This window comes from Phyllostomus hastatus, unplaced genomic scaffold, assembly GCF_019186645.2.
Source record: "Phyllostomus hastatus isolate PE091 unplaced genomic scaffold, TTU_PhHast_1.1 phas_contig_402, whole genome shotgun sequence".
In the NCBI taxonomy this organism is placed as follows: domain Eukaryota; kingdom Metazoa; phylum Chordata; class Mammalia; order Chiroptera; family Phyllostomidae; genus Phyllostomus; species Phyllostomus hastatus.
The window spans coordinates 17,503,992-17,516,393 of NW_025333873.1; the positions used below are offsets into that span (position 1 = coordinate 17,503,992).

Here is a 12,402-nt window from a genome sequence, read left to right on the forward strand (position 1 = left end):
CCCTGGCCCCGAGGAGGAGCAGGCGCCCCGACAGGGAGTCCTTACTGCGAGACCCCACTGCCGGGCACTGTGCCCCGACTCTGCACGGAGGCCGCTCCGGGACGGAGACGGGGGTGTGGAACAGGGCAAAGACAAGGCAAACCCTAGCCTGCGGGGCCGGGATGCGGGGAGGGCAGCTGCTGCGGGGCCCAGACCTCTTCCTCACGCAGACCCGGGGCCTCCGTCCCCGCACGTCCCAACACCGAAGACCGGAGACCGGCACGCTCCTAGCACCGCGCCCTCCAACCCCCCCCCACCCCGCTCCAGAAGGGCTCCCCGAGGCCCCGTTCTGGCTCTTCTTCTGCACGTGTCCGCAGAGCAGCAGGCAGACAGCAGACTGACCTCTCAGCTGTATTTGCATAATTTCCCCAGTTTATTTTGAAAAATCTTTTTCTGACATATAACCACATGAATTTTAGATTAGTTATCTGAAAGTACACAGAAATTACCTGTATTTGCCTATAAATTAAGCCATGATGAAACAATACTTATCAATATCTAAGCATTCCAACATAAAAACTTCCTCCAACTATCTAATTATTTGGGGTGTATGCGCATCTGAAAGCAGGCGCGTCCTCACGCCGACCACGAGACGAGGCAGCTCACGGGGGTCCACGGATCTCTCCCTCTCCTGGACGCGTGTGTGTGTGCACGGCCAGTGCGTGGGTGCGCACAACCCGCCCCGCTGTGCGCCCCGGGGGCGGAGGCAGGGGCGGGCGCTCGTCCTCACGGCGCCCACACACTCAGGGAAGAGGCGGAGTGAGTGACTTGTGTCACTCACTCCCGGGGCCCCAGCGGGATCACGCTCTCAGTGGCTGGTCTGCGATTTTGCCTGTGAGTGGGCCACAGCAGGAGTTCCGGGGGACTATAAACACTTCATGTGCCCCCAAATTGTCCGAGTCAAAAACATTTATTTATTCTTTTGCCAAACACACCACTGATTTCCATCTACAATTGCTTGTTTTGGGTAAAGAGCAGCAGGTGGACGGAAGTGCCAGCACCGGCCTCAAGCTACGGGCGCGGGCAGCCCTGCTGGGGTGCAGCCGGCCGGCGGCTAGTGGGCCCTCTCCAGGAAGGCCCGGCAGCACCTCAGGCACTGCTGGTACACGGTCTCGAAGTCGGACTCGCTCCCCTGCAAGGAGGAAAGGGGAGTGACAGAACCAGGTGGTCCGGGGGGTCCTCACGCGGGCTGCGGGGGCCCGCCCCCCACACGGGAAGGTGGGCGTGGACGAGAGGCGGTACTTACGTAGTAGGGGTCTTCGATGATGAGCTGTTTCTGAGGGTCGTAGCTCCCGAGCAGCTCGATTTTAGCTTTGCTGTTTTTAACCTGGTTACTCTTTCTAGTCAAATCTCTGTAAAATCAAAACACGAACTTAGGTCTGTGACCCCTGGCTGGAGGTGACACGGGGCCCCTGTGGGGCTTCCTGAGACACCCCCATGGGGACGCGGCATGCCCACCCGCCTCCGGCAGCTGTCCCTCAGGCCCAACAGCAGCCTGTCCCCCCCCCCACATGTCTCTACACCAGCTGTGCGCCCGGAGGTCAGAGGAGAGTCAGGAGTTCTCTGCGGAGTACACGCTGAGACAATCAATCACACACCTCGTTTAGGAGCTTAAACAAAGATGACAGAATGGAGCACGAAAGGCCGCGTGGGCCAGGTCCTGAGGGCTCTCAGCCCCCCGAGGGGTCCAGTCCCTGTGTCCCCTCTGGCCTCAGCCTGAGCCCAGGCTGGGGGCACAGCCCGCCCTGACACCGTCACCACCAGGTGTCCCACGGCTGCACGGTAACACACTCGCTGGCTGGTGCTGGCGTGGGGCTCGCTGGTGTCTGTCGGAACACTGCCCCAAAGCAACCTGGGCTCAGACAGGAAGGCCAGCCAGCAGCTGAGCTGCCCGAGCGGGAAGGGACAGCGCGGGGAGACAGCCTGCTCCGCAGGGGCAGCACTGGATGGACGCCGACCGTGTCGGGGGCGTCACTGGTCAGGGGAGCAGCGCAGGGCTTTCCGACCGGACGGTGCTGGTGCTGGTGCTGGAACCGCGTGAGGGGCTGTGCCAGTGGGCGAGGTGGGACGGACACAGCTCCCCGCTGGAAAGCGAGAGTGATCGACGCAGCCTTTGCAGAGTCCCCGGCTAACAGAGACGCCGGGGAGCTGCTGCGCGCCCTTCCGTCCGCTCCGGCGGGGTGACTGGCAGCAGAAGCGGCTCCTCTGTGTCAACCACACAGAACACGCGTGTGTTAGTTCTGACACGGCCAGGGACGCCCCACGGCTGCGGGCGCGCATCCCTGGTCTCTGCCCCTGCGCAGCCGCCCCGGGATGAGCAGCACAGTGCCGGGCCCTCAACCGGAATCCCTCCCTACGTCCTGTCCGGTCACCTCCCCCGAGTCTGCTTCCGAATCTGTAAAACACGCTGCGTTCACGCATTTTTGGCTCAATCACGTGATCTCATATGCTTTCCTCATGGGGTGTAACCGCATCTTCACATGTGTAGCCCACACCGGCAGCCTCACGAGGGCAGGCGGCAACACCACCACCCGTCACAGCCCACCGGCACCACGGCAGCTGCCCGGCACGCGCCCTGCTGCCCAAAGACAATGCGTCGCCTGCGGCCAACGACGCAGGAGGCGATAAGGCCCGGTGGGGAGTATGGGCAGTGTGAGGCCCCCGCTGGACTCTGCTTCCCAGAGCCTAAGCCAGAGTCCAGCAGACCCACCAGCGCACCTGAGGCCCTGGGCAAGCACCTCCACCCCCGGCGCCTCAGGTTCCCGGGCCAAGGTGGGTCACAACGCAAACCGGTGGACGGTGCGCTGGGCCCCCAGAGCTGACACGCGCTACGGAGCAGCCAGCCATGCTCATCGGACACCCCGGGCCATCAGCTGGTTTTGTTTTACTTGATTAAGGCGATCAACAACTAAAACAGAGTAAAAAGTGTTCTGTCGTTCTTAGTTTCTGGGGGGCGGGCAGTGGTCGAGGAGGAAAAGATAAGGGACCGTAAAACCCCACACGGTCCACGCAGCGTTTCGGCCACAACACAGCACCGCCCTGCGGCCACAGCCCTGCCCGGGAGAGACCCGCACCGCCGCCCGGCTGCTCCTCGAGCCGACGCTGCCGACTGAACTGCCCCGCACCCAGGTGCGCCTCCTTGTAAGCGTGCACGCCAGACGGCTCTAAGCTGCCTCCCACACTTCCCACTGCTCTGCACACACGGGGTCCGTGCACAGTGGCCGTCACTCGCTGTGGAAACTGGAAGGTAACAGCAAGTCGCCTGCACAGCCAGCTCCCGGCCTGCCCACGAGAGCTGAGCCGCAACGCCCCCCGAGGGGCGCCCTCACCTCAGATTGCTCTCGTCCATGCACAGCATGTAGTCGAACGTGGCGAAGTCCTCTTTGGTCACCTGCAATCGGGCGAGAGGTCGGGCAGCGTTTGCGTTTGTGCCGATCAAGCCCAGAGGATAAACAGCACCCCAAAATAGTAAAAGCAGTATTTTTTAAAAGGCTACATTAGAATCTGTTACTCAAAAATTAAATTAGGGTCCTTTAAAATGAAAAGAGAGTTAACCTCTTTCCTAAAACTGCATTGCAGAGAAATGGTATGTTGTGAAGTCCCTAGAGTGAATATGGAACAGCGTAATGGGTAGACTCGAAGTTACACTTCATCTCCAGTTTCTCAGTAACAATGTGAAATTCAGTCAGCGTGTTAAAACGTCACACACAAATGAGAATGAAAACACAATGGCTCACACAATCGATGGGACACAGAGAAAGCGATGCTGAGAGGAAAATTCACAGCATCACAGGCCTCCCTCAGGAAGTAACAAAAATCTCAAACAATCAATCTAAGGAGCAGGGCTACCTGCTCCTAACGGACTAGAAAGAACAAGGCCCAGTGTGAGCAGAAGGAAGGAAATAATAAAGGCCAGGGCAGAAATAAATGAAATGAGACTAAAAAAATAATAGAAAAGATCAATAAAACTAAGAGCTGGTTCTTTGAAAAGATATACAAAATTGATAAGCCTTAAGACAAACCCGTCAAGAATAAGAGAGCGAAGATCCAAATAAATAAAATCAAATGAAAGAGGAGAAGTAACAAAACAGCAGACTCCAACAACTATATGGAAACGAACTGGACAATCTGGACAAAATGGATAAAGTCCTAGAAACATACGATCTTCCAAAACTCAAGCAGGAAAAAGCAGAAATCTGAACAGACAGATTACCAGCGACAAAATCGGAGCATTAATCAAAAACGCCCAGCACACAAACGCCCTGGAACGGACGGCTTCCCGGGTGAATCTCCCCAAACATTCCAAGAACTAACGACCCTGCCTCCGAAACCACCGTGAACACTCAAGAGGAGGGAAGGCCGTGAACTCACTTAGCCAGGTCGGCATTACCCTAATTCCAAAACCAGACAGAAGCATCACCTAAAGAAGAGAATTGCAGGCCAACGTCCCTGAGGAACACAGATGCAAAAATCCTCAACAAAACATTAGCAAACCAAGTCCAGCAGCACACTGAACAGACCCCACACCACCGTCAAGCAGGATGCATCCCAGGGACGCAAGGTCGGCACAATATCTGCACATCAACACAGGTGATTCACCACACTAACAAAATGAAGGACAAAAACCACATGATCGCATTGACCACATGATCAATGGATGCAGAAAAACCATCTGACAAAACGCAGCACTCTCTGTGACAAGAACTCTCAGTAAAGTGGGCACAGGGGAATGTGTGACAGACCTACAGCCAGCACCACACTCAACAGGCACAAACTACCAGCGTTCCCCCTGAGATGGGGAACAAGACAGGGATGCCCGCTTTCCCCACTCGTATTCAACGCAGCACCGGAGCCCCAGCCAAGCAACCAGACAAGGAGAAGAAACAAAAGGCATCCAGACTGGAAGGGAAGAAGTAAAACTCGCTGTCTGCAGATGACACGACACTGTGCACTGAGAACCCCAAAGACTCCACCAAAACACGACCAGAGCTGACGAATGAGTTCCGTGAAGCAGCAGGACACAAAATCAGTAGTCGAGCGTTGGTGGTACTTTTACACATCAATAACGAACTACCAGAATGACAGATTAAGAAAACGGCCCCATTTCCGACGGCACACAGGAGTGTGCGCGCACATTGGTACACTTATTCCTACGCGTGTGAGTAAACGTAACCGTGGGCTGAAGACCTGCACTGGGCTGAAGACACAGCCGCAGGGACACCCACGCCGTGTCCGTGGACTGGCTGAACCGACACTGTGAAAATCAACCTAGACATTCAACCCCTCTCCAACCATTGGGGCACCTTCCACAGAACTAGAACAAGTAACCCTAAAACTGACACGGAACACCCAGGGTCCCGAAGAGCCACACCGATCTCGGGAAGGAACAGAGCCGGAGGACGCACGCTGCCTGGTGTCGACCGCACTACGAGGCCACAGCAACGCCAACAGCACGGCGCTGGCGTGAGAACAGACGCCCAGATCAACGGAGCAGAACGGGGAGCCCAGGGAAAGACCCTCGCCCCCAGGGTCAGCTGGTGCGGAGAGCGTGGGCGGGCACGCACGAGGGGAAAGACAGTTAGTGAACGGTGTCGGGAGACCAGGAGACAGACAGACACGCAAACCGGCGAGGACAGACCGCCTTCTCGTTCCACACGGGAACAAACTCGAAACGGATTCAAGACTCGAATCCTGTCAGGTGTGCATCCAACCCGGACGACACCACGTGCGATGCCGAGCATGTGCCGGGCAGGGCCGCACACAGGGTTCCGGAAGATGCGCACTGACCTTCGCAGGGCAGAGTCCCACGCTGGAGGCGGGAGCAGGGACCCGGCGCAGCCCCAACAGGAGGGACCTGCAGCCGAGAAGGAGGGGCAGGAGGGGCAGGAGGGGCAGGAGGGGCAGAGGGACAGGACAGCTTCCCCACAGCCTCGGGAGGAGAGGCCGCCGTGAGTGCTGGCCACACCGTGGAACATCCCGAGCTCACGCCGACTGACTGTGCGCCCGTCAGAGAGGTTCACCGCAGGGAGGAAAGAACGCGGGGGAGCAAACATCTCCCCAGAACACCCGGAGGTGCGACCTCAGTCGCCCAAGAACACCGACCACGGGGGCCACAGAGAAAGCGGCACCCGCGTGCGCTCTGTCTACTGCGCCCAGGGCGCCGGAGTCCCGGGAACGGGCACTGAGAGAAACAGCACCGCAGCCGCCGTGTCGCACACGCTGTGCACAGACCTGAGAAACCCGCACACGTGAGCAAGGTTCTGAGATCAAAGACCTGGGGTGCCACGGGTCTCTGAAACGTGTCTCACTAGGACTCGGAGTTTAAAATACTGAGAAATCGTTCTTAAAAGAAGCAACAGGAATGGAAAAAGGCACAAAAGATGATCTGTAAATACTACTTCTAAAACTGGTCGTTACCAATGTTCCTGTAAAAATAGTTTCTAGCTTTGATGTTTTTACAGCACTATTTAAAATACTTTCTTTGTACCCATTTTTAGTACGTAACAGCGTATGAGAACCCATCAGAGCTTGGTGAGAAACAGAAAATACGAAAGTATGAGTTCTTATACTTCTGAAGAACTCAAAATACGGATACATCTACATTTTTAAAAGATACAAAGGAGGAACTGGCAGGCTGTGCAAAAGCTTGACGAGATGAGAAAGCACAAACGATGAAATGTTCCATCTTGTGTCCAAGGAAAATCCCCCGAGGAAAGACCTGGGTCCTTGAGGGACGTCACTTAAATAATGACACACTGTTGATACGACACTCGATGCCACAGCCAGAAACGGGAGGCTCACAGGTCTCAGGGCGAAGTTATCGAAGCCCAAAATAACGTCCCACTGATTTCTGAGACATCATTAACGTATCAGAAGTGTTCCCCAGACAGCTTTGTTGTGTGAATCTTCTGGCTTACACACTGATGTTTTCATTAAAACAAAGCGATGACCAAACCCCAACTCTACCACTTGAAGCTGGGTGAGTTTTAGTAAGTTGTGTATTTTCTCTCCAAAACTCAGTTTCTTGGTCTGCAAAGTGGGTTTACCAATTACCGTATTTCTCAGACCATAAGATGCACCTAGGTTTCAGAGGAGGAAAATAGGAAAAATATTTTGAAGCAAAAAATGTGATAAATATTTAATAACTTAAGTAACATAGTATTTCACCAATGTAAGTGTAAACAGAACTCAACGGCAGCATTAACAACCATTATTCCTCCCAAATGGGGTGCGGGGGTGCGTCTTACAATCCAAAAATACGGTGCTCCCTTCCCTAATGAGTGAGGGATGGAGAAGGTGAAAATCAGAACTACAACGCCGGCAGAGCTCCCTGGAGAGCTTCAGAAGACGCAGCGGGGCGAAGAGGAGGGTCCCGGTCCGAGCCCGGACACTGAACTGCGGCTCTCACGGTGCCGTCCACAGGGACCGACCTGTGGCACGTCAGGCCCTGCAGCCCAGTGCAGTGCCCACCAACCCCGGGTGCCGGCTGAAACCAGGCACAGTTTGGAACCCAGCCCCTGCGTCGCCCTGGCATTACGCCCGGCGAGCAGCAGCCACGTGCTCCCCCGGAGGGGCCCGAAGTCCCGGCACCGCATGCGGGCCGAGTGCTGGTGACAAGGCGGCCGCGGATGGAACGGCCTGGCAGGCGCCGCAGGGCCTCACCCCAGCAGCACGCCGCGATGCCCGCCGAGTGGCCACAGCAGCTCGGGCGTCCGAAAGCCAGACGGACACGAGGAGGCGCCTGCAGCCCAGGGCGCCCCGCCCCCAGCCCGGGCTCTCCCCGTGACAAACCACACAAGTCAATGCCAAGAGCCCGGCAGTCTGGGGAAGCAGGAGTGGAGCGGGCTGGGCACGCTGCGGCCAGGACGCCGACCGTGAGCACGCAGGCACGAAGAGCAACGTCCGTTCAGTGAGGCCTCGCGGAGCCTCTCCCAGCACGGACTCTGCGTCTCAGAAATGGAACAAGGTGTGTTCTACCTGTCTGGCTCTGTGGGCTGTCTCAGTGCCATGATTTCTTAGGCAGCTCACAGCTCTGGGATCTGGCGACCGGCCCACGTTCCAGTCAGAAACAGCACCACTGTCAATCACCCACTGTAACACAAAACACACGTGTGCACCTTCAAGCTCGAGTACGGTACCTGCCGGGCAATGTGACTCATGGGGACACCGTGCTTCTTCATGCAGTTCTGCCCTCGGTAATCAGGGGGGTTTCCTATTTCGTACGTGGAGGTCGCTGCACTGTCTATCCTCCACTGCGGGGGAAAAGAAACGTGTTCTCACAACTTCCTGGCCCAGAGGTGTTCAGATGGGCCCCTTTACTATAGCAAACGGCACTTACCTTATCGGAGACATTTTGATCGGTGACCAGTTTTCTGAAGACGGCTTCTGCGATGGGTGACCGACAGATGTTACCTTGAAGGAAGAGGGGAAGGAAGAGGGGAGGGCAGGGGTGTGCGTCAGGTTTGAGGCAGGGCAGGTGCTGAGCCAGCACAGGGGGTCCCCGGGCCACTTCACACGGGGGGGGGGGTGCGGGGGGGCACAGCACGTCCCCGAGGACAGCACGGGGACAGCATCTGTGTGGAAGCCACCGCCCTGCCCGTCATGGAGGGACCTGTGAGGGACAGCTGGCCACACCCACGCCAATGATCTGACGCCCACTGTCCCAGCACTCAGAGCACAAGTGATAAAGAATTCCCACCAAGTCACCGTTTCCAGGTTCCTGTCGATGACCCCAACGCGGGCCACGAAATCAATGAGGTAGGTTGTAACCAACCATTTCTTTTTAATCCTCACCTGAGGACCTTTCTTTCGTTGCTTTTAGAGAGAGAGGAAGGGAGAGAGAAGCACCGATGGGGGAGAGAGGCACCGGCCAGTTGCCTCCCACACGCGGCCCGACCACGGACTGAACGCGCAACCCTTCCACTGCAGGAAAGCACTGCAACCAACCAGGCCACGCTGGCCAGAGCTGTAACCGGCCACTTCTAAAGTGAAGTACAACAGAGCCCGGAGCAGTGTATTTCCAAGTATTTGCACGTGATGAGGGTTACTACTGTTTCATCAAATGCACACCAAAGTCCTCAGGCGCAAGAGTAGTCAACACAAACCTCCTGCACAACCTGTGTGAAGTCTCTGCTCAGGTGCCGCGGGCTCAGGAGTCACCCGAGTCACAGATGCGGCCTCCAGGCTGCCACACAGGGACCGCCAGGGCCACCCTCACCCCAGACCAGCTGGCTACCAGTTCAGGAGTCCCACAGTTCAATTACCCTCTAGAACAGAGGTGTCAAACTCATTTTCACCAGGGGCCACATCAGCCTCGTGGTTGCCTTTGAAGTGCTGAATGTAACTTTAGGACTGTAAAAACGTAACCACTCCTTAACTAGGGGCAAGGAGCTCGGTGCTGCAGCCGGGTAGAAACAAGGAGCCGGGCTGGATAAAACAAGGTGGAGGGCTGGACCCGGCCCGCGGACCTTGCGTTTGCCACCTGTGCTCTAGGACTCACAGCATCAGGAGAACGCTGTGCTCGCAACTGCAGTTTTATTGTAACAAAAAGACAGGGCGCAGCACCAGCCAGAGCAGGAGAGCAGACAGCAGAGCCCGGAGGAGCCCCCGACAGAGCGTGTTTCGATGCTGGGGACGTGCCCCGCTCCCGGGACCCCAGAGTGACGACACTGAGCCCTGGATGCTCCCAAGGGCCCTGAGGCTGGGGGGCCCGGGTCTCCCAAGTGGGCATGACTGACCGGTTGAGGAGCCTGGGCTAGACTCTGCCTCTAGCGCCCCCGCGGCTGGGTGGCACCTGAGCCCACGCAGGGCAGGGCCCTCCCTGAAGAACAAGACTCTCCTCCAGCAGCCAGGACCACAGCCAGACCTTTCGCCAGCTGGGGCCCAACTCCTTACTGCACAGGAGAAAAGATAAAAGACATAAAATCTTCTATCAGATTATCCCTACTACGTGCCAAGCAATGTACTTACAGGAGACACAGCGTCAGTTACAATAAAGATATGAAAATAGGCAGGAATGAACCTTGAATGCCCTCGGGAAGCTAGTCTGTGCTGTGAAGTTTTTCCTTCTCACGTCCTAATTTTTTATTAGTTTTTAAAACAGGTATCATGACCCACACTATTTTAATTATTGAATTTTAATGACACCACTTCCTATGGTAGTGTCATTATTTTGCATACCGCCATATTCCCTGGGAACCCTTTTGACAGCAACCACTTTCCCAAATTAAGACAACAGTTACTATTTTGGAACAACAGATGCCTAATACCTCAGCACCTAAAGATATAATAAAGAGGCCCCTTTACAAATTTGTATGATTAACCATAAAATAACAGCTTAGTTTTCCCACAACAGGACAAAAGTATGGACGATGTACCGCCTTAAAGTTAAGAGAAATTCATCCACATTTTCTGCAGATGGTTATATTTGGAGCAAGAAGATATGCGTATAAGTGCAGACAGAAACAAGAAGAAAGACTGCCATAAAGATCAGAAGGCCTCCCGCCTAAAAGATCAACAGATAAGGGATGCTTGCTCTAACCTTCCCTCTTGAGTGCCAGCAAGCACATCCCCAGGTTCAAGTGCCGTCACGGAAACACAGTGCTCCAGGTGCCGGTACAGAGAAGCTGTGAAACTTAGAACGTCATGGTCAGATTTCTTTAGGAAAAAATTTCAATCTGTGAAATCTGAACAAATTGCAACTTTGTTTTTCCAAATTAGACAGCATACTGTGGGCTTACTCCACACTTCCATTTCAAGGACAGAGACTCAGAAAAAAAACCTAAATTCTCCAAGGGCAGGGGCTGTGTCTGCCCACCCACTGTGCGGGCTGTGGCACGACCACCTCACAAAAACATACACACTCATTACGCCGAGAAAGTACGCAGTACAGGTCGGTGTAACGTGTCACTGGGCACATCATGCCTCAGTCTGAAAAAGGTCCACACAAACGCTCTGAAGGATCCCGGAGCTCCCCGTCCTGCAGGCACCAGGCACTGGCATTCCCGGCCCCTCGCCCCCCCCAACCCTCACCCCCGACCTGCTGTGGCCCCTCGCTCCTCCTCCGCGTCATCTGCAGGCCCCCGCCTCCCCCGTCGTCTAATCTCGACAGGGCAGCCGCCAGAATCCTCCCCAGGCGTCTCCCGCCTCGGCAAACCTGTCCTTCTCGGGCCCTGAGACAGGGGTCCAAGAACACTGCCCGCAGGCCACCATCTCTGTGTACAGCCCATGGAGATAAGAATAATTTTCACATTTTTAAGTAGTCAAAAAAACCCTTAAAAGTAGAGTAACACTTTGCGACACGAGAAAAATATATGGAATTCAAATCCCGCTGTCCATGAAGTTCTGCTGGAACAGCCAAGCTTCACCCTTGATGTGTTAGGGCCTGCGAAACACACAAAAATGCTTATTCTCTGGCCTTCCGCGGGAAGTCTGCAGACGCCCGGCCCAGGGCACCCGAGGGGCACAAGTAACCCCCCGGTGCGCACTGAGAGCGGCACACCCGCGAGCAGGGAGAAAAGTCACCCCAGCCGCCCTCCAGCAAGCCGGTACTGGCGAGGGCGCCTGACGCGGAGATCTGGAGAATCAGATCTCCTGGCTTGGCTTTGGCAACCAAAAAACCCAAAACCTCGCGGCCCATCTGCCTCCAGCTCAGACTCGGGTAAGCGCGGGGGCACCGCAACCCGCCGGCGAAGCTGTCGGCGGGCGGAGCGCGCAGGAGGCCTCTGGGCAGCTCCGGGTCTCCCCACGCCCGGGCCGGAGGGATTCCCGCAGCTGCCCCGGAAGGGCCCTGGCCCGGAGCTCTGCGCAGGGGAGAGGGCCCGGGAAGGGGTCCGCGCGCAGACCGGACCGGGTCCCGGCGCAGAGGGGCAGCCCGGGAACCCCGCTCACCCTCTGGGTCGGCGCCCGCGCCCGCGCCCAGAGGCATGTCCCGGGGAGCACAGGCCCACCCCGACCCCCGGGGAAGTCAGAGCGGGGCTAGATCAGCGCGTCTCACCCAGACAAACGAAGAGCACCGACTTGGGCACCTGCTCAGCCATCTTCCCGCGAAAACACGCAGGCGCCCGCTGACCGCGTCCGAGCGTCCGTGGCGCAGCGCCTGCGCACTCTGGGCGCCCCGCCCCGCGCGCCTGCGCGGTCCGACTTTAGAGCCGTCCCGGGGCCGGCCTAGGGGCCGCGCGCTTGCGCAGTCAGGCGCAGGCGACACACCGGAGGCGGGGCCGAGTTGCGCGGGCGGAGAGGGCGGGGCCCGGGGGAGGGGAGGAGTGAGGGCGGGGCGGGAGGCACGTGGGGGACCGGAGGCGGCGGGGGACGCGGGGACGCGGCGGGGGAGGCGGGGTCGCGAGGCACCTGGAGGGCGAGGGA

At 57.0% G+C, this 12,402-nt stretch overlaps 1 protein-coding gene across 2 annotated transcripts; it reads right to left on the reverse strand.

Moving 5' to 3' along the window:
- Positions 1 to 930: 930 nt before the first annotated feature.
- On the reverse strand, positions 931 to 12,158 carry ACP1 (acid phosphatase 1). Of its 2 annotated transcripts, none has more exons than XM_045844369.1 (6): positions 12,035 to 12,158; positions 8,378 to 8,451; positions 8,017 to 8,130; positions 3,369 to 3,430; positions 1,286 to 1,391; positions 931 to 1,171 (listed from the first exon to the last, which is right to left on the reverse strand). In XM_045844369.1, the coding sequence occupies exons 1-6, from the start codon at positions 12,075 to 12,077 to the stop codon at positions 1,094 to 1,096; spliced, it is 477 nt and encodes a 158-aa protein (XP_045700325.1). In that variant the 5' UTR covers positions 12,078 to 12,158; the 3' UTR covers positions 931 to 1,093. The 2 variants fall into 2 exon arrangements, with proteins under 2 accessions (XP_045700325.1, XP_045700324.1); XM_045844368.1 differs by lacking the exon at positions 8,017 to 8,130 and adding an exon at positions 8,178 to 8,291.
- Between the last annotated feature and the right edge of the window lie 244 nt (positions 12,159 to 12,402).

What these genes read in the sequence shown, in the direction of transcription:
- ACP1 (XM_045844369.1), bottom strand. Translation starts at nt 12,077, where the DNA reads ATGGCTGAGCAGGTGCCCAAGTCGGTGCTCTTCGTTTGTCTGG. An exon ending in ATGGACGAGAGCAATCTGAG is followed by an intron (nt 1,392 to 3,368) that starts GTGAGGGCGCCC and finishes TTGATTTTACAG; the next exon opens with AGATTTGACTAGAAAGAGTA. An exon ending in TCATCGAAGACCCCTACTAC is followed by an intron (nt 1,172 to 1,285) that starts GTAAGTACCGCC and finishes TCCTCCTTGCAG; the next exon opens with GGGAGCGAGTCCGACTTCGA.